Genomic DNA, 20,775 nt, shown 5'->3' with positions numbered 1-20,775 from the left:
TGCTGCCCCACGCCACTACGGCCATGCTGCCCCACCCCACTACGGCCATTCTGTCCCACAGCCACACTGCCCCGTGGCCACTACAGCCATGCTGTCCCGCAGCCACTGTGCCACTATGGACATGCTGTCCCAAAGCCATGCTGCCCCGTGCCACTACGGACATGCTGTCCTGCAGCCACGCTGTCCCACGGCCTCCTATCCAAGACAGGGCATCTTCTGAGGCCACTGACCCAGGGTCAGAAGAGGCCTTTTAGGGGGTGAGGCCTGGACAGTCATGGTCTTCCTGCTGAGGCGACAGCAGACTTTCAGAGTAGACTGGAAAGGTGAGTGCTCACAGGGACGCCCTGCGGGAGTTCAGGTCTGCAGTTCACACTGTTCTGAAAGTGGCCTTAACAGAGAACATGAACGGGTCCACCCTCAAGCCAAATGACGTGGCCTCGGTCACCTACAAGGCCCACACCCTGCTGTGGTTCCTCTGCCTCTCAAGTACCTGGGCCTGACCAAGCTGAAGCCAGAGCGCCCCCTCTGCAGTGTCCACTGTGCCCAGGAGGGGCTGTGTAACCACCTGAGTGACGACCGCTGTGCCAGCAGACACACACAGGCTCCCACACGACAGACACGCCCACCTCCAGTGCTCTGTCTGGCCAGGACTAACCCCCGTCCGGCCAGGAGGGTGACGCTGTTTCCCGTCAGCTCACAGGCAGGAGCTGAGCGCTAGGCGGGAGTCAGATGTCGCAGGCAGAGGCCCAGCACGTGGCAACAGAGTCCGGCTTTTCCCGTGCCGTTTGGAAGTGGGACACGACCACGACCAGCTGGCAGCGACGCCCAGGGTGGGCTCCCACCACGGGGTCCCTGACCTTTGTCAAATGAAGGACTTCACTCTTACCACTGGAGACGTGTACGCCTTGTCAGATGCCTTCCCAGGCGCGAGCACACACAGAGGCCGTGCCCACCCGGTCGGGGCTGCGCGGGGCAACTGGTGGGGCAGGTACTGCAGGCACTTGGGGAATCGCCTCACGTTTCAGTCCCGGAGCCCACACACGCTGTTCACGGTCAGAGAAAAACGGAGCACGGACAGCGGTGTCCCAGGCGCTGGCGGCCTCCCAGTCCCCTCCGGCCCGGCGCTGCTCTCCACACTCTTTGAAGTGGACCCACTGCTCTCCTGCCCAGGAAGGAAGCGCCAAGGGCAGCCGCCTCCAGAGGAAGGAGGACCCCTGAGGTGTCCCGACCTCGGTCCAAGTTTCTGGGGAGAATCTTCCCTTCCTTCTGCGGTCGGGATGGTGGGGAAGGGATGGCCGCGCTGCTGTGCTGAAGAACAGCAGAGGAGCCCGCAGGGCCGCTGCCAAAGCCAAGCACCGACCACAGGGCCAGAGCCAACGTGCCAGAGAAGCTGGAGCGACTTCCCACGCTGGAGCAGAAGCTGTCTCAGGGCTGCGGCGTCCCGCGAGGCTGCCCGGCGCTATGAACCAGAGAGGCCGGCTCTCAGCACTCAGAGGCCGCTCCAAAATCGCTTCGAGTTTCACGCACTAATGATGACGCTCTGGCTGTCTCTGCCGTGTTGCCAAACCCCCTGACATTTACATTCCTAGATCAAGCAGACAGTGCCACAAAGTACCAAAACAAAACGTGCCGGTCCACGCTGCCACAAGCCACGCTCAGGTGAACAACAAATGAGAGCAGAGAGAAGCCTGCCACGCAGGGGGCTCATGACTCCTCAGGCCCCAGAGGCGGATGGAGTCTCAGTCCTCCAGTGAGGAATGCACACAGGGACGTCCTCATCAAGAGTGCAGGGCGAAGGGGAAAAGCCGCTTCAGCAGGCAGATGCCAACCAGCACGGCCCCACCAGGCCACCGTCAGACAGACCACTCACGTGGACCTGATGTGCAGGGATGTACATCACAGGCCCCGAGGCTTCAGGGAGCACCACTAACAGCCACGTGCACTCCCACGGGAGCGCTAGACCCCAACATGCCACTTGCGCCTGCGCCGACAGCTCACGGGTGCCTCAGCAAAGTCAGGCCTGTGTGCTGTGGACTGGCCCGGGGCGGAGCCATGTCATGGGTGCCAGTGGCGTCCCCAGGCCTCCTACCTGGCTCTGGTGACACTGTCTGACCTGCTTGTTGAATGAGATGACACACTCGAGTGTAGCTGAGAACTGATGAACCCCCAGCAACCGGACCGGCAGTGCCCACCCCAGCACAGCCACACACAGGGACCCCCCCATCCAGCTGCCCCGATGTCAGCTGCGGCCATCACCGCATGACCCGGCAGGGCCTGGGCTGTGGCGCCAAGTCCAGCACACAGACACCCACGCCTCTGGCCGGGGCACACAGGAGCGAAGGGAGCTATGCTCGGGACAGAGCCCTCGGGCTCCCGGGAGAGCAAGGGGAAGCACACGTGGCCAGACACTCCCACCGCAGCCCAGCCGCCCTGACCACGACGGAAAACACGGGATCCACAGCCCGAGGCGAGCCGGGCCTGCGCCACTCCACCCCGCAGGCTTCCTCCTGGGACGCGGTCCCGGTCCCGACCACACAGCCCAGAGCCCGCTGCTCCTGTCCTCCTTCCCTGCCAGACGCCAGAGCCGTCCTGAGTCTCCACGCAAGCCTGGCTGGCCCATGGTGGGTGGAACCAAGCTGGGTACACAGGAGCCAGTGCAGGCCGGCTTCCAACTAGGCCACAGAGACCACAATCCAGCCTCCTACACATCCACACAGAGCCACACCAGCCTGCTCCACGTCCACACACACCCACACCAGCCTGCTCCATGCCCACACACACCCACACGCCAGCCTCCTCCACATCCACACACACACCACACGTCAGCCTGCTCCACGTCCACACACACACCACACACCAGCCTCCTCCACGTCCACACACACCCACAACAGCCTGCTCCACATCCACACACACCCACACCAGCTGCCTCCACGTCCACACACACCCACACCAGCCTCCTCCACATCCACACACACACACCCCCATACCAGCCTCTTCCACGTCCACACACACCCACACCAGCTTCCTCCACGTCCACACAAACACCACACACCAGCCTCCTCCACGTCCACACAAACACCACACACCAGCCTCCTCCACATCCACACACACCAGCCTCCTCCACGTCCACACACACACCCACACCAGCCTCCTCCACATTCACACACACCCCCCACACCAGTCTCCTCCACATCCACACACACACACCATATCAGCCTCCTCCACGTCCACACCCCCCCACACCAGCCTCCTATACGTCCACACACACACAACCCACACCAGACTCCTACACGCCACACACACACCCCACACCAGCCTCCTACATATCCACATACACCCACACCAGCCTCCTACATGTCCACAAACACCATGTCCACATTAGCCACCTACACGTCCACACACACACACACCCCACACCGGCCTCCTACACATCCACACACACATCCCACACCAGCATCCTACACGTCCACACACACACACACACCAGCCTTCTACATGTTCACATACACACCCCACACCAGCCTCCTCCATGTCCACACACACCACACACCAGCTTCATCCACATCCACACACACCCACACCAGCCTCCTACACGTCCACACACACACACACCAGCCTGCTCCATGTCCACACACACCCACACCAGCCTCCTCCACGTCCACACACACATACACACACCAGCCTCCTACATATCTACAAACACCACGTCCACACTAGCCACCTACACGTCCACACACACACACCCCACACCGGCCTCCTACACGTACACACACACACCCCACACCAGCCTCCTACATATCTACAAACACCACGTCCACACTAGCCACCTACACGTCCACACACACACACCCCACACCGGCCTCCTACACGTACACACACACATCCCACACCAGCATCCTACATGTCCACACACACACCCCACACCAGCCTCCTCCACGTCCACACACACATACGTACACCAGCCTCGTACACGTCCACACACACACAACCAGCTTCCTACACGTCCACACACGCACACCCACATCAGCCTCCTACACATCCACGCACACACACACATCATCCTCCGCCAAGTCCACACACACCACCCACACCAGCCTCCTACATGTCCACACACACATCCACACCAGCTTCCTACACATCCACACACACACCCACACCAGCCTCCTCCACGTCCACACACACCCCCCCACACCAGCCTCCTCCGTGTCCACACACATCCACACCAGCCTCCTACACGTCCACACACACCCACACCAGCCTCCTCCACGTCCACACACACACCCCACACCAGCCTCCTCCACGTCCACACACACACCCCACACCAGCCTCCTCCACGTCCACACACACACCCCACACCAGCCTCCTCCACGTCCACACACACACAGCCACACCAGCCTCCTCCATGTCCACACACACACCCTACACCCCACACCAGCCTCCTCCACGTCCACACACACACACACCCACATCGGCCTCCTCCACGTCCACACAAACACGGAGCCGCTGCTTTTGCCTCCCTCTCCCAGTGCTGTGCCTCCAGCCCGCTAGCAACGCAGTCCCTTACACAAGGTTGAGCCACTGCAAAGAGTTGGGGTTTAACCCGAGGAAGAACAGCTGCTCTGGCTGGTGGACTGGCCGCTCTGCCTCGGCCTGAGTAAGATGAGGACACCCTCCTGAGTGACAGAAGCCCTGATCCCCAAGCACCCGCTCCTCCTACTCACCAGATCTGGCCCACATTGACCAGGGACGTGTAGAGGCCCCAGAGGGCCGCCATGAGAAGCATGTTGGCGCAGCCCGTGATCAGGACGAAGGCTGAGACGCCCAGTCCCAGGAGAGCCAGCAGGTCCAGGTTGGAGTTCATGTCTGACCAGTCCATCAGCCAGAGGACGGTGGGTGCATAGCTGAGGGCTTCCCAGCCCACCCTGCCCTGGAAGTACTGCTGGACGCTCCTCAGGTATGCTCTGCAGGGGAGAAGCCCCCTGTCTCCAATCAGCTGCTTGTTCTGATGGAAAGCCACCAGGAACGCCACAACTGGAAGAAAAAGAAGACCAAATGAGCGTGACTATGAACAAAACGTGTGGACCCCATGGGCGCTGCTCAGACGTGCAGGGCGGGGCGGGGCGGGAAGGGGAGGTGCCGGCTGGCCGACGGTTTGGGGTTCAAACCTCAGACTCAAGAGTCTGAGTACTTTCTCACAACCTTGGGGGAAATGCTGGAAAAGCCAACCTGCAGAAGACGCAGTGTGTGTGTATATGCAAACACGTGTGAGTAAACCAGACGTGTTCATGTGAAATCCATGCCTGCTGCGCACAGACAGCTGGCTGACCACCTGCCCTGTGGGCAGCATTCCTCACGATGAAACGCACCCCGCTGACCCAGGCTACGGTCAGTGGTGTCTCTCCCAGCACACTCCACAGGGCTCGGTGGCTACTGCCTGCAGGTAAGCCACACGCACCCTCCACGAAAACCACAGGCCTCTGGTTTCACGTCCAACAGTGCCCACCCCCACAACAGCACCTTCATCCTCAGTGTCTGCGGAACGCTGAGCGTCCACCCAGAGACGCCGACAGGGAGAGCACCGCGTGCCCGTGTGCAAAGGTGAAGAATGAAGGAGTAGGCTAAAAGTAAAAAACACATACCACCCAAGTGTGAGCCCCAGCCTGACCTAGTTCATGATGGCTACAAAACGTGTAACAACAAAGAAAAGAAAGCTGGAGTGGCTCTGTAACATCACAGAAAGTAGACGTGGCCAGGTGCGGTGGCTCACACCTGTAATCCCAGCACTTTGGGAGGCCTGAGGTCAAAGAGTTTGAGACCAGCCTGACCAACAAGGCGAAACCCCGTTTCTACTAAAAATACAAAGATTAGCTGAGTGTGGTGGCACACGCCTGTAGTCCCGGCTACTTTGCTGGCTGAGGCAGGAGAACCACTTGAACCCAGAAGGCAGAGGTTGCAGTGAGCCGAGATTGTGCCACTGCACTCCAGTCTGGGCGACAGAGTGAGACTCCATTTCAAAAAAAAAAAAAAGTAGATTTAAGAATAAGGAAGGACACAGGGATAAAGGAATATATTGCATAATGATACATAAAAATCACAAGAGCGAGCCCAAAGTACACGTGGCCTCCTACTGCGTGCAGGAAGCTGGTTTGGGGTCAGTGTCCGTGTAGCTGTGCATGCTGGTTTGGGGTGAGAGTCTGCATAGACACGTAGGAAGCTGGCACTTATACTTCTCCCATGCATTTATAAATCTAAAAAATGTAAACAGAGTCTGCATACGGAAAACTACAAACCACCGATCAAAAAAAAACCCAAACAAGATCCAAACCTATGAAGAGACAGACCATCTTCATGCACTGGAAGGATCAAAATCATTAAGTGTCCATTTTATTCATAAATTCAGCACAATCTGAACCAAAGCACCCAGTGTGTGCTTCTGCAGACACTGATAAGCTGATTCTAGAAGGTACACGGGAGGGCAAAGGCACCAAAATAGTCAGAATCATCTGGAAAAGAACAGAGGTGAGAACTCATGTTACCCAGTTTCAAGACTCAGTAAAAAGCTAATGGAGACCACATGAATACAGCATAGTGTTGGTTAAGAAGGGCCACAGAACTCAGTGGAATGGAAGAGGGGGCCCAGACACAGACCCCCCACCCCCGGCGCCCAACCCAACACGCAGAGTGAACACATGCTGACAAAGGTTCGAAGACAACTCCACAGAGAAAGAACAGCCTTGGGCCGGGAGCGGTGGCCCACGCCTGTCAGCCCAGCACTTTGGGAGGCCAAGGCAGGAGGACTGCTTGAGCCCAGGAGTTCCATAGCAGCCCGGGCAACGGCGTGAGATCCAGTCTCTACAAAATACTTAAAACACAAACCAAAGTCTCTGACAGTGATGCAGGAACAAATAGATGTCCACATGGAAGAAGACGGGCCTGCACACACTTCACAGCGTACACAAAAGCCAGCTGACAAAGGATCGCAGGCCTAAACGTGAAGCACGGGAGCGCGAGGCTTCCAGACGGAAGCGCAGCGGAAACTCCGTGGCGGGCCTGGCAGCCAGTCCTCAGAGGCGACACCAGAGGCATCATCTGGGAGAGAAAACTGTCAACCGAACTTATCAAAATGAAGAACTTCTGTCTGCAAAACCTGGTTTTCACAGAGTGAAGCAACAAGCCACAGAAGGGAAGAAAGTACTGGCAAATCACACTTCGGATAAAGGATTTGTATCTAGAATATTCAAAGTGCTCTTAACCTCGATCGTTAGAAGACAAACAGCCCAGGGTTAAGGGTGGGAAGAAGAGACACAGGCCACAGACCTCAACGGACATGGCAGCAGTCTGCTTCTCACAGGACAAGGGGTCCAGACAGCACATAATGTAAAAAGGCGCTCAGCGTCATGCGTCACGGGGAAATGCCGGCTAAAACCACCATGTGACGTCACCACACGTGTCCCTGTGGCCAGAGTGATTAAAAACGGACAGTGTCCCACGCTCTGGAAGGTTCTGGACAGCACGGGTGCCCTCGCTGTGCTGGGGATGCCTGTGGCATGCCGCCGTGGATGGCCGGCAGGTAACGTCTCACCCAGGGAATGAAGGGTGGCCTTACAGCCCAGCCACTGAGCCTCTCAGGCTCCACCTGGAAACGCGTTCACACCGAAGCCTCGTGCAGATGCTCACAGCAGCTCTGCTCATCGTCACTAAAAGCCAGAAACGAGGAAGACGTCCTTCAAAGTGGACGCAGATAAATCACCGGGGGAGCACTGGGGCCACAGAGGAACACTCCCAGGTAAGAATGCAGGAGCTGCTGGTTCAGGCAACGAGCTGGATGGATGCAAGTGCATGCTGCTAAGTAAAAGCATCCAGACCCAACAGGCTACGCGCTGTGTGAGGCCATTCGTACGTCACGCTGGAAAAGGTGAAACCGGAGGGATGGAAGACACACCCGGGCATGCCAAGGGCTGCTGGGGGTAGTGGTCACCCCCATGCACGGGGGACTTGGGGGCTGAAGCTGGGGGATAGAGCTCTCGATGCACTTGGCAAGCCCACAGCACTGAGCATTACACGAGATCAACTTTGACGCACACAAAGTACTGGGGAAAGACCCAACCAACAGGTCGGGGGACGCAGATGGAGTGCAGGCTCCACACGCACAAAGGTGAGTCAGACCACACCGACCAGAGGGCAGGAGCCGCCTGAGCAGCCCCAGAAACTGGTCTGAGCGAAGACACAGCACACAGAAGCTGTACACAAACGCTGCACGCCAGCACTCTTCCCGGGGCCTGGGTGGACAGTCTGTGCACATGCACCAGGGCTGAGGAAACGCTAGAGGAGTAGGGGGAGCCAGGTTCTCACTGGCAGAGTGGGAGGATTCAGATGAGCCAGAAGGGAAGGCTGCATACGCTGTATGCCAGGTGACAGTCAGAGACAGAGGCATGGACCAGGTTCACCGTCATACACTTACAGATGGGTGGATACGACAGAGAAACAACCACGTCTGCGATATGAGGCAGTGACAGAGCACAGCTCTGCCCAGCAAGAGGGCTAGCCGCCGTGACTCCCCAGTAGCAACGGCCCTCGCAGAGCCCGGATCAGAGTTTCTATGCTCCCCTAAAAAGAACCAGGGTTCCCTAGAGAAACAGCTGATTCTAGGGCTGGGCAGGGAAACAGAAGCTGGGCCGGCAGCATCCGGAAAGCTGGGAGGGCTCAAGTAAAAGAGGCACGCGAAAGACGCAGGAAGTACGGAGAGACACCACGGCCAAAGCCGGAGAGCTGAGCAGCAAACTCACAGTGATGACACGGGATCACAACCCGGACACAGACTCACAGTGACGACACTGGATCACAACCTGGACACAGACTCACAGTGACAATACCGGATTAAAACCTGGACACGGACTCACAGTGACGACACCAATCGCACCCTGGACACGGACTCACAGTGATGACACTGGATCACAACCCAGACACAGACTCACAGTGACAACACCGGATCACAACGCGGACACAGGCTCACAGCGACACTGGGTCACAACCCGGACACAGACTCACAGTGAAGAAACTGGATCACAACCCAGACACGGACTCACAGTGACGAAACCAATCACAACCCAGACATGGACTCACAGTGACAACGCCAGATCACAACCCGGACACGGACTCACAGTGATGACGCCAGATCACAACCCAGACACGGACTCACAGCGATGACACCGGATCACATCCCAGACATGGACAGACTCACAGTGACGATGCCGGATCACAACCCAGACACGGACTCACAGTGACAAAACCAATCACAGCCGAGACACGGAATCACAGTGACGACACCGGATCACAACCCGGACACGGACTCACAGCGACGACACCGGATCACAACCCGGACATGGACAGACTCACAGTGACGATGCTGGATCACAACCCAGACACGGACGGACTCACAGTGACGACGCCGGATCACAACCCGGACACGGACTCACAGTGACAAAACCAATCACAACCCGGACACAGACTCACAGTGACGACGCCGGATCACAACCCGGACACGGACTCACAGCGACGACGCTGGATCACGACCCGGACACAGACTCACAGTAACGACACCAGATCACAACACAGACACAGACTCACCCTGACGACACTGGATTACAACCCAGACACGAACTCACAGTCACAACACTGGATCACAATCCGGACACGGACTCACAGTGACAACACCGGATCACAACACACGGACACGGATTCACAGCGACAACACTGGATCACAACCCGGACACTGACTCAGAGTCACAACACTGGATCACAGTCCAGACACAACTCACAGTGATGGTGCTGTATTACCCACCAGAGTGAAAATAAATGGGCATGGGTCCATAGTGTCAAAACAAATGACCACAAACAGGTAACACGATCTCCTTCTCAGAGGGATTCCACATAACGTCCGCAGACAGTAATCCTGGAAGGCAGGGTCTGGACTCAGTGACTGGCACCAGAGGACAGAGTGAGCAGGAAACCAGGGACTTCATAGAGGGGACACCTGGCGGACACACCTTGGCCAGGTGATCAGAAAGCCATGCAGATGCCAGGGCCCTGATACGGTGTGACAGGAAGGGCCCTGCACCTCTATGGGCCTCTTCCAAAACCTATGACCCAGTGTCATCGTGAGAAACACCAGACAGACCCCACGTGAGGGACACTCTACAGACTCCATGGCAGGCCTGCTTGACATGGTCAAGGCAGTGAAACATAGGAAAGTCTGGGAGGCTGTCAGAGACCAGGGAGGATGGAGGAGATGCCAGGACAAAACTGGGTCCCACAACAGGAGGGGCACGGATGGGAAAGCCACTGAGCACAGTTTGGTGAATAGTAAAAAACGTTAAAAAGTAAAGGTTCCTTGAAGACCCTCTGCACCGTCAGTGCCTGGCATGAAGAGCTGGGAGCAGCCTCCCTGCAGAGCAGTGGGGCAGGGCCACAGGCAGAGCACGGCAGGGCACTGGGTGACAAAAGGGCCAGGCTGGTGACCCCTAAAGGGGTTGGGGATGGCAGATCAGTGGGGGGCAGCTCGAAGTGAGGAGGAAGAGGGTGGACATGGGGAGGGACACAGGTTGGACACAGGGTGGGACATGGGAAGGGACACAGGGTGGACACAGGTGGGACATGGGAAGGGACACAGGGTGGACACAGGGTAGGACATGGGAAGGGTCACAGGGTGGACACAGGGTGGGACATGGGAAGGGACCCAGGGTGGACACAGGTGGGACATGGGAAGGGACACAGGGTGGACACAGGTGGGGGACATGGGAAGGGACACAGGGTGGACACAGGGTAGGACATGGGAAGGGTCACAGGGTGGACACAGGTGGGACATGGGAAGGGACACAGGGTGGACACAGGTGGGACATGGGAAGGGACACAGGGTGGACACAGGTGGGACATGGGAAGGGACACAGGGTGGACACAGGTGGGACATGGGAAGGGACACAGGGTGGACACAGGTGGGACATGGGAAGGGACACAGGGTGGACACAGGGTAGGACATGGGAAGGGTCACAGGGTGGACACAGGTGGGACATGGGAAGGGACACAGGGTGGACACAGGTGGGACATGGGAAGGGACACAGGGTGGACACAGGTGGGACATGGGAAGGGACACAGGGTGGACACAGGTGGGACATGGGGAGGACACACGGTGGAGAAAGGGCAGGCACATGTCAGACACAGGGTGGGAAACAGAGCAGACATGGGGTGGGACATGGGGCACGATGCAGGATGGACATGGGACAGGACATGGGGCTGCAGAAGGCGGCTCCCCACACCCCTCCTGCCTCCACCACCAGCAGAAGGGACCTGAGTCGCGAGCCCTGACCTTCCTACTAACAGAGAGGACAGGCTGCAGCAGGGCCCCTCAGCCCCAGCAACCACATGTGCAGGGTCTGCACCAGCAGCTTCCACAGGAGCTCAGGCCGGTGTGTGTACCTGTGTGTGCAGGTGTCTGTACATATGTGCATATGTATACATGAATGTGCACATGTGCAGACATCTGTGTGTACATGTGTACAGGTCTGTGTGTGCACGCTTGCACATGTATGCATGTATGTGCATGTCCGAAGGTCTCCATGAGCGTGTGTACACGTCTGCAGACATATGCACACATGTAGGTGTCTGTGTGCATACAAGTGTGCACATGCATACGTTTATGTGCATATGTGCCGCTATCTGTGTACACATGCATACATGTATGTGCATGTGTACATGTGTGAGCCGTATGGTCTCTGTACACATGTGCACACACATACAAGTATGTGCATGCGTGCAGGTCTCCGTGTGCATGTGTCCACGTGTGCACATGTATGCATGTATGTGCGTGCACATATGTGCATGCATACATCCTGTGTGCATGTGTGTATGCATGTGCTCATGTATACATGTATGCGCATGTGTGCGAGCCTCCGTGTGTGCATGAGTGCACACACATACATGTGTGTGGGTCTCCGTGTGTGCACGTGTGCATGCGTATATGTGGGTGCATGTGCATATATCCGTGTGTGCACGTGTGCACATGCCTACATGTATATGCCTGTGTGTATGTGTGTACATGTATATACATGTACGCATTCATGTGCAAGTGTATGTGTGTGCACTATGCACATGTATACATGTATGCACATGTGTACAGGCATGTGCCTATGTATGTTTTGGCCTGTCTGCTGGTGGGAGAAACACAGGTGGTGACTGTTCAGCCCCTGCACACTCCAGGACCCAGCCCTCCTCGGAGCTGGGACCCCTTTCCCACAGGGACCTAATCGGCACTGGCTGGACGGTGGATGCGCCCTGTCCCTCACCACAGTGCAAACTCCGGGGCCACACAGGAAAACAAGATGTGGCCTCACCAAGGCAACAGCCTCAATCAGTGACTCCAGGGCAGGACACATAACCTACTTCCCGCTTATCCGGAAAAATGAAGACAGACTGAACTGAGATTTCAGCGAAAAAAGCTATTTCAATCTCTACTCATGTTATAAAAATAGCTACATAAAAAGAAGCAGCAAAAATGTCGAAAAATCACAGGCTCTCAGAGCAAAACTAACCAACCAGCCAAGCTTTGGAAAGCCCCCTCACCACCCCATGCGGAGGTGACAGGGAGCCATGGCGACCACCTGCCTCTCACGGGGACCCTTAGCCTGACCTGGGAGCTGCAACCAGGAAATACCATGTCACACAAGCAGCCAACAGCAGGCATGGCCAGCAAGGCGTGATGGCACACACCTATAATCCCAGCTACTCAGGAAGCTGCGGCAGGAGAATTGCTTGAACCTGGAAGGCAGAGGTTACAGTGAGCTGAGATCGCGCCGCTGCACTCCAGCCTGGACAGAAGAGCAAAACTCCATCTCAAAAACAAAAACAAAAACAAAGAATCAGAAAGAAAAAAAATTAGTTTTCTCTTTTTGGATAAATTGTTGTAAAATTAAAACAGAACCAGCCCAGAAGCGGTGTTCTCTGTTGGATGGTTCTTCCCAACCGTGGTCAGATGCTGGGCCTTTGCCCCGGGACCTCAGGTATTTTTTCTTTAAAGCATGTGCTGCAGAGCTCCAAGGTAGGGCAGTGCTGTCTGCTTTTCAAACGAGCAAGCATTTTATAGAAGAACTTGTAAAAGCAAGTGGTGCATTTCATTAGAACTCAAGTGGCCTGGCGAAGAGAGAAACAACTCATTTCCCATGAGCTCTTAGAGCCACGGAAAGCTCAGAACAAAACCAAATTGGGCACGGTTTCCAGTATTCTTTTTGGTTTCATTTTCTCCTCACATTTTCTGAAGAACAGCTGAGAGTTTAGCAAACACGGGTGAAACAATTCTGCCTGCCACGTCACCGCTGCCCCTTGGGTGCCATCTGAGGAGGATGCCAAGCTAGCAGGGCTGTGGCGAGACTCAGAGACACGCTACCCATCTCACCACGCCCGACCTCCCGGGACAGCTGCAGGGAGAGGGGCTAAAACTGCCCCACGTGGAACATGGGAAGGAAGGGTCGTGAGCGGCGCACAGTACAGACCACATGGCGCAGCGCACAGGCCTCCGCACCCGAAGGACAAAACTAGCATGGAGATCCCCTAGCAGTCGGATTTTCAAAATAAATCTACCCCAGGGACTCAACATGCCCATGTGGAGCTGGAGACGGCATGAAAACCTCCATTCCTGCCAGCGGCGGGCACTCCTTCCGCAGCCCAGCCTGTCCCCATTACTCCATCACTGTGTGCGTGGCGGGCGAGTGCACACCACACGGAACCCACCGCTCGCCTGGCTGGGCAACCGTGGGCAACCCAGGCAATCGGTGGGTTCCCTGTGGTGCTCGGCTCCCAGGGCCCGGGGGGAACCCCTGTTCTTCTCCACTCAGCTTCATCAAGGGACTTTTCCAGGTTCCCGCCCAAGCTGTGAAGCCAGACAGGAGAGCGGCCCCCACCCACCTTGGTCAGAACCCAGCTGGGGTGGGCGGTGTTTGGAGCATGTGAGCAGATTGGGGTGGGGCCAGAACAGCCTCATCCAGAGCCAGGACAAGTCTTGAGGTTGAAGAGCTCATCAAGGCCACTGTGAGAGAGAGAAAAAGAGCCTCAGAGACTCCTCGATAAATAATCAGGACAGAGAGCAACAGTGGAAAGCAGGAGGGCAAGGCACTGAGACTCTAGAAGCTTCCAGGGGGAAGAACAAGAGTCAGATGCTTGAAGATGCCTCCTGAATGTTGCAAAGCTCTGAGGGAAAGCGGCTTTGATGGTGAATTGCAGACCTGGGCAAGTGGGTCCTTTCTGGAAAAGCCGCCTGGGGATACACTCCAGCAAAAAGAGAATCCACCAGCAAACAGGAAGACAAGAGCAGCCCAGGAAGTACGAACGCAACCAAAGGAGGACTGTGGCCGTATCTGTCCTGCTGGGCCACACCTCAGGTCCAGAGGCGGGGGTGGGGGGCACATGGCTAGAAAAGTGTCCTACGCTGACACTAAGCCCTGGTAGATACCACCTGCTACAGGTTAGGCACATTTCACTGAGCGGGAGATGCTCCTAGAAGACAGGGGACAGAGGTCTGAAGAAAGCCCCCTCCCTGACTGCAAGCACTGGAGGGAGACAGGCACAAGAACAACACTGGAACCGGGACAATATCAGCCGTGCCAACAGCAAAGGGAGCAGAGAGCAGGGCTCCAGCAGCCAGCCCGGCTGGGGTCAGGAGCCCACACGTCACAAGGCCTAAGTCTGGTCTGAAGGCTACAGGGCAAGGGCAGCCACGGGGAGAACGAGGGCAGCTCATGCCCGGGGACGCAGAGGACACGGTCAGGAGGAGATGCCCCACGTGGCGGGTACACCGCGGGAGCAGTGCAGGCACCACGGCTCATCGGCTGGGGTTCTAGCCTCTCACTGCAACCAGCGCAGGCGACATCTGCCCCAGAGGTAGCAGGGGGCTTCAGCACTCACGCCCTGTGCAGGCACTGGGCGGCCAGCCCGGGCTGGAGTGGTCCCTCCTGGGCCTGTCCAGGGCTGGGCCCCAACAAACACGTGACCGAAGTGTCTCTGCACGGACACCATGGCACCCATGAAGTGCCAGTCGGCAAAGTCAGTCTGCAAACGCCACCACCGCCCAGCCTTCATTTCACCGTCACCTACAAATCCCATTGTAAAAATATCTCATAAATGTTTGGATGTCAAAGTAAATGTCCTTTCCAACGTTCAGATGTACCCTGGTTGCCTAAGAGCTGTCTCCGGGGCCAGCGTGTCCTTGGTCCGCCTTTCAGGAAGAGCGCATGCGGGGGGTCCCACGTCAGCCTCAGGACAGCCCGCCTGGTCACTCTCACCTCATCGGTGACAGGAAGGTCTTGATGAGCAGCTTGGCCAAGGCCACACAGCTAAGGCGTGGCTTCCACCTGTCACAAGTTTCCAGAAAGTTCTCTGCAGTGAACTGCAATCAACCCAATTCTGACCAACTGTAATTACAGCATTTCCAGATAACACCTCAGTTGTGAGGCAGTGGAAATGCACCGTGTACATATTCTAAGTGACTCTCGTCAGTAGTAAAACAGCATGAGTTCAGTCTGGAGAACCCGGCTGGCGTGGGCAGCTCTGGCCTAGGGCGTCCTCAGGAGCACCTGAAAGGCCGTCCTTCCCTCCGCCTCATCAGGGGCCCAGCTCTACCCACTGGAGCTGTAACAGACGCAGGGCTCCGGAAATTCCACGAGTCTAGCCCAAGCTGCCCGTGGCCGCCCATGGCCCGACCTGCCCAGGCCCCCTGGGAGGGATATTTCAAGCATCCAGGGGCCAGCCTGGCTGATGAGGCCCCAGACCAGCTGTCTGCCACACATGCCCTCACACTGCAGGGTTGGCCAGTGCCAGCCTCAATCTTCTGCAGGGCCACAAGGACAGCGCACGACCCTGGGGGGGCCCTGCCATAGGACAGTGAAGGTTCTGGCCAAGCTACTCTGCCCTGTCCCCGGGACCCTGGGCATGGTGCCCACTCTCGAGATCAGTTTCCTCACTGGGCACACAGGCGGCAGCAGGCCTGACTGCAGGAGGCCCCGGCACCCATGGCAGCCGGCACTGCCCCTACACCAAGAACACAGCACCCGGGTCCTGCTGCTCAGGCCGGAAACTCCTGTCACAAGCTTACTTATCTGGACTTCAGCTACTCCTGGGAGTGGCATCTGTGCCGAGGGGATGCTCAGCGTCTGCCGTCCCCAACCACCTCGGCAGCCTCGGTCCTCCCAGGGGCCCTCACGGCCTGAGAAAGCCGCTGCCCAGATGTGAATCCGGCATGCAGGACATACAGGCCGCACAGCACAGTTAATGAGGGGCAGGGCGGAGTTCCAGGGTCCATGGACACTTGCTGCACAGCCGGCCAGTGGCTGACCCTGCTTCCTCACTGTCCACCGGGGGTAGCGATGCTGGCACCAGGAGGTCAGCACCGGGCAAGGTGGTACGTCACCATCTGTTCAACTCAGTAATCGTGCTAGAGACTGCACGACGGGGGGCTTTAACTCCGAGCCTGGGAAAACGCAGCTTTCCGCCAGTAACACGCTCTGGCCCCCACAGAAGGCAGGGCAGGGCAGGGCAGACACCCCAGGACGCTCGCGGCACGCACATCCATGTGTGGTGAGCACACCCTGACACCTACACACCCACACAGCAGCCGGCCTCTGCGGGTCTGGCTTTGAGGCTTCTCTGACAGAGCAGGTGTTTCTGTGTTCTCCTGATCTTTATATCTTTATTACATGGCTGCTGAGACCATGTGCCCAAGGCAAGCCTGTCTCAGTTCAACATCTCTTAACAAGGGGAGTTTCTGCAGAACACATTTGGTTGTGTGTTTAATTACAAGTGTTTTGATAGCTACAAACATTGTAAAATTCAACATCCAGTGAAATATTTGGAGAACCCCTATGGCAACTTGGAAAACCCTGGGATTCTGAGGAACAGGGAGTAGCTCGCGGTCCCAGTAAAATCCAGAACCCTCTAGAAGGAGATAAGTGCAGGATGACTGCCTGCTTGCCTGGGCCATCTCAGCCAGAAAACCGTGTCCCTGCAAAATGGGAAACTGGTTCTTTGATACAGCAGAAAACACTGATTCTACCCCAAATGTAGTTACTCACAAGAGAGAAAAACTTGCATACGTCAAAGAGAAATGTTCAACGCTGGACACCAGCCTTTAAATATCCGCTTGGCCCAGTGGTTTAAAAGTGGTTCCTTCTGAACTGAACAGAGAATCCCTGCGGAGATCAAAGGAGCCTTGGCTCATTTGAAAGAGGCTCAGCGGGTTTTACGAAGCTGGGCTCAGGAGGCAAGGCCGCAGGGACTGCCCACTGTATCTCCGGCTCCCCTGCGGAAGGCCTATTAGCGCCTCGCGGCTTCGACTTTCCTTTCTCTCTATTTCCTTGTGTGCTAAGTGACAGCATCAACATTTAGAATGACCGTTTTATACTATGGAGGGAAGAGCTACCTTTTAAAATAATTACAGGCTGGGAGCGGTGGCTCACGCCTGTAATCCAGCACTTTGGGAGGCTGAGGCAGGCGGATCACCTGAGGTCAGGAGTTCGAGACCAGCCTGGCCAACATGGTGAAACCCTGTTTCCACTAAAAATATTTTAAAACACTTTGGGAGGCCGAGGCGGGTGGATCACGAGGTCAAGAGATCGAGACCACCCTGGTCAACATGGTGAAACCCTGTCTCTACTAAAAATACAAAAAAATTAGCTGGGCATGGTGGCACGTGCCTGTAATCCCAGCTACTCAGGAGGCTGAGGCAGAATTGCCTGAACCCAGGAGGCGGAGGTTGCAGTGAGCCGAGATCGTGCCATTGCACTCCAGCCTGGGTAACAAGAGCGAAACTCCGTCTCAAAAAAAAAAAAAAAAAAACATAGCCGGGTGTGGTGGTAGGCGCCTGTAATCCCAGGTACTCGGGAGGCTGAGGCGGAGAATTGCTTAAACCCAGGAGGAGGTTGCGGTGAGCCGACACAGTGCCACTGCACTCCAGCCTGGGTGACAGAGTGAGACTCTGCCTCAAAATAAAATAATTGCTTGAAAGAAAGAGAGATGGAGCGGACGCTGATATTGTAGTCTCACAGAAAGCCTCGTAGTGAACAGCGCATCTCTTTGCACCAGGAGGTAGCCTGTGTTACCACACAAAACGTCAGAGTGAGCACCGCTTCAGCACAGAGACACTACCAAACGTCCTGCGATATGTGTGGGACAAAAGCTGTGCAAAGGAGTGATCAAAGGAGATGCACAGATGCCCACAGCCTACAACCACGCTTGGGCGACGTCTGGGCCAGCAGCTCCGGAGCCCTGTGGAAGGGTGGCTGCCCACGCGCCCGCTGGCTGCATCTCTGCCTGGCACTCTCCCCTCACTTCCAGGCTCATTCGAGAGTTTCAGAGTTCGGCCTTCGTTGCTGCCAACAGATTGGCCTTATGAAACATGTACCCACGTGTCCACTGACGTCCCCATGATCACAGGACCACTCTCTTTCAAACCAGTTCTGGGCTGTAGGGACTGGGGTGGATGAAAGGGAGGTGGAATCGCCAGCTGCCCCTGGCCAGGGGGTCCAGAGGTTTTCAGCGTGAACTGACTTTACTCAGAACTCTGCTCTGCAGGCTGCACAGGTGGGCGCCACACAGCTGCGGGGTGAAGGGTCTCAGCCAGTGGACCGGGCCAACCACATCCCTGAGTGAGACGCAGGCTGAATCTGCGTCTGATGAGGTTCTGAGAGTTGCCCCAGGCCTCTGCTGGCAGGCTGAGTTAGTTGAGAACATTCAAGAAGAAACCCCAGCCTGGCCACCAGCTGTCGGGCTGCTGGGCCTCACAGGGTCGTGGGGTGTCCCTTATGCTGTGCTCAAAGTGCAGGATCCAAGGTGTTAAGAGACAGGACACTAAAGAACTGGTGAAGAGCAGCTGGACTCGGGGGGCCACGCCACCTATGAGCGGAGACAGGCGAGGCCCCGAACATGCAGAAGCATCTGCATTTATTAGGTACAGGCAGGGGGAAGGGTCCTAAGTGAGGTCATCATCTATAGGCTTAGTGATAGGGCATACATAATCATGTGAGTCACAAGAGAGGGGGCCACCCCTTTATGTCACCTGTGCAGAGAGATGGGCTGTGCACAGTACGTGGCCATGCTGTGCACAGTAGAGGGTTGTGTACAGAAAGGGGGTCCACCCCCATTAGGTCACCAAGGCAAGGAGGTGGGCTGTGTGCAACAGGTGTCGTGTGCAACACTTCTTATCTGGGGGTGGGAGACTTCAAAGTATTTCTAATAGGCTACTGTAAGCCAATGCAGTGGGAGCTGAAAGGCTTGTGCTCTTAAGATATTTATGGGAGGATGATTTGAGCTGGCACAGAAACGAGAAAAGACTGACAGGGTGTACAGCCACGTGACTGGTCACACCAGAGCGGTTCTTCTCCCTCGGTTATTTCCAGGATCTCAGGCCCGAGGCCGACTTTCCACAGGAACTGGATGCGAGGTTCTACAACTCCTTTATCAGGAGGAGCGCGGCTCTTGCTCCAAGCCTGCATACAGCATATGCCCTTTCAGACAGGGACGCCACCACTTGGGTCTTTGGTTCTTGTCCTGGTCTGGCTGTTTTCCCATGTATTGCTTCTGTTCTGTGACTGCTCTAGGCGTCCTCCTACTATAAATGACTACATGGTTCTACGGAAGCATTCTATAAATCAGCACTAAATGTGTCAGTACAGCTCCGACTACAATACCTGTATGATTATATAGAAAGGTTATATGGGACTAAGGATGCTAGATATAAGTACTAAGTATGATTATATAAACTGGATATATGTAAGCAGTCAGTTACACTGCAGGCATGAATTCTATACTATGTGATTATAAAGAATCACATAGAGGAAACCGCTGAGTAATAACACTGTAAACGAAGATATTCTTCAGGCACTAGTTGCGCCTGGGTCTGGGCAGTTCTCCTTGCTCGGTGCCCATGGGGGGTGTCACCACAACCAGCCAGTCACCTTCCCCGGGCCCTCAGGAGGCGCGAAGGCGGCTCCCCGGATTTTGGCAGGGGCTGCACGCGGTGCGGGAGTGGCAGTGGGCCCTGGGCACGGCGTGGGTGCAGGACGAGTGGGAGCCTTCACCACCAGCACAGCCCTGAGCCGGCCAGCAGGAGCCATCGCCTCTCCAGGCCGGCCGCCGCCCGCAGCCAGACGCGGACACGCGAGCTGCCCACGCACGCACGCGGGCCCCTCCACCTGCCCAGCTCACCTGCGAGCTCCTGGTCCAGGACCCGGCCGCCCCGCCTCGCACAGCCCCCAGCCGGTCCTGGCCGAGCAACTTGGGCGCTGCGCGTAGGGCCGGGAGCCCGGGAGCCCGGGAGCCCAGGCCGGAGGCTCGGGGCCGGCGACAGGGGCAGGGCCGGGTGCGCAGTCGCCAGCAAGCCTCGTCCTGCCCCACCCGCCCCGCCTCGCCCGGTCCCGGCAGGAAGGGGGTCTGCGTGGGGGGTTCTCGAGGGAGAGCGGGGGTCGTGGGGCGCGGAGGTGACACCGGCAGATGTCCCGGCCCGCCTGGAACTCACAGTACACGAAGGCTAGGGCCTTCAGGAGCACGATCCGGGTCAGCCAGAAGGTGCCCGCGTGGAGGTGAGCCGGAGAGCCTGCGGGGTCACACCCCGGCGCGGGCGGCGACTCAGGCTGCGGGTCCGAGTGCCCTGTTTTCCGCCTCCTCAGCGACTCCTCGGGCGCCGCCATTGCTGGGCCGTCAGGGCGCATGCGCAGGAAGGGCGCACTCCCAGAGGCCCCG

General features: G+C 57.0%; 1 protein-coding gene across 5 annotated transcripts in view; it reads right to left on the bottom strand.

Moving 5' to 3' along the window:
* Positions 1-20,775, bottom strand: part of LMF1 (lipase maturation factor 1) — a 115,257-nt gene extending 94,482 nt beyond the window's left edge. For 4 of the 5 annotated variants that reach the window (XM_010338982.2, XM_074381814.1, XM_003928362.3 and 1 more), the window contains exons 1-2: positions 20,552-20,775; positions 4,722-5,031 (exon numbers count right to left, since the gene is read on the bottom strand). In XM_010338982.2, coding sequence (XP_010337284.2) covers positions 4,722-5,031; positions 20,552-20,744 — 503 coding nt within the window. In that variant the 5' untranslated portion in view covers positions 20,745-20,775. Of the gene's footprint in view, positions 1-4,721; positions 5,032-20,551 lie in introns of those variants that run through there. The other variant, XM_074381815.1, reaches the window with a different exon arrangement.

The sequence above is a fragment of the Saimiri boliviensis genome, chromosome 12, assembly GCF_048565385.1.
Source record: "Saimiri boliviensis isolate mSaiBol1 chromosome 12, mSaiBol1.pri, whole genome shotgun sequence".
NCBI classification, from domain to species: domain Eukaryota; kingdom Metazoa; phylum Chordata; class Mammalia; order Primates; family Cebidae; genus Saimiri; species Saimiri boliviensis.
This window is presented reverse-complemented; position numbering and strand designations above follow the sequence as displayed.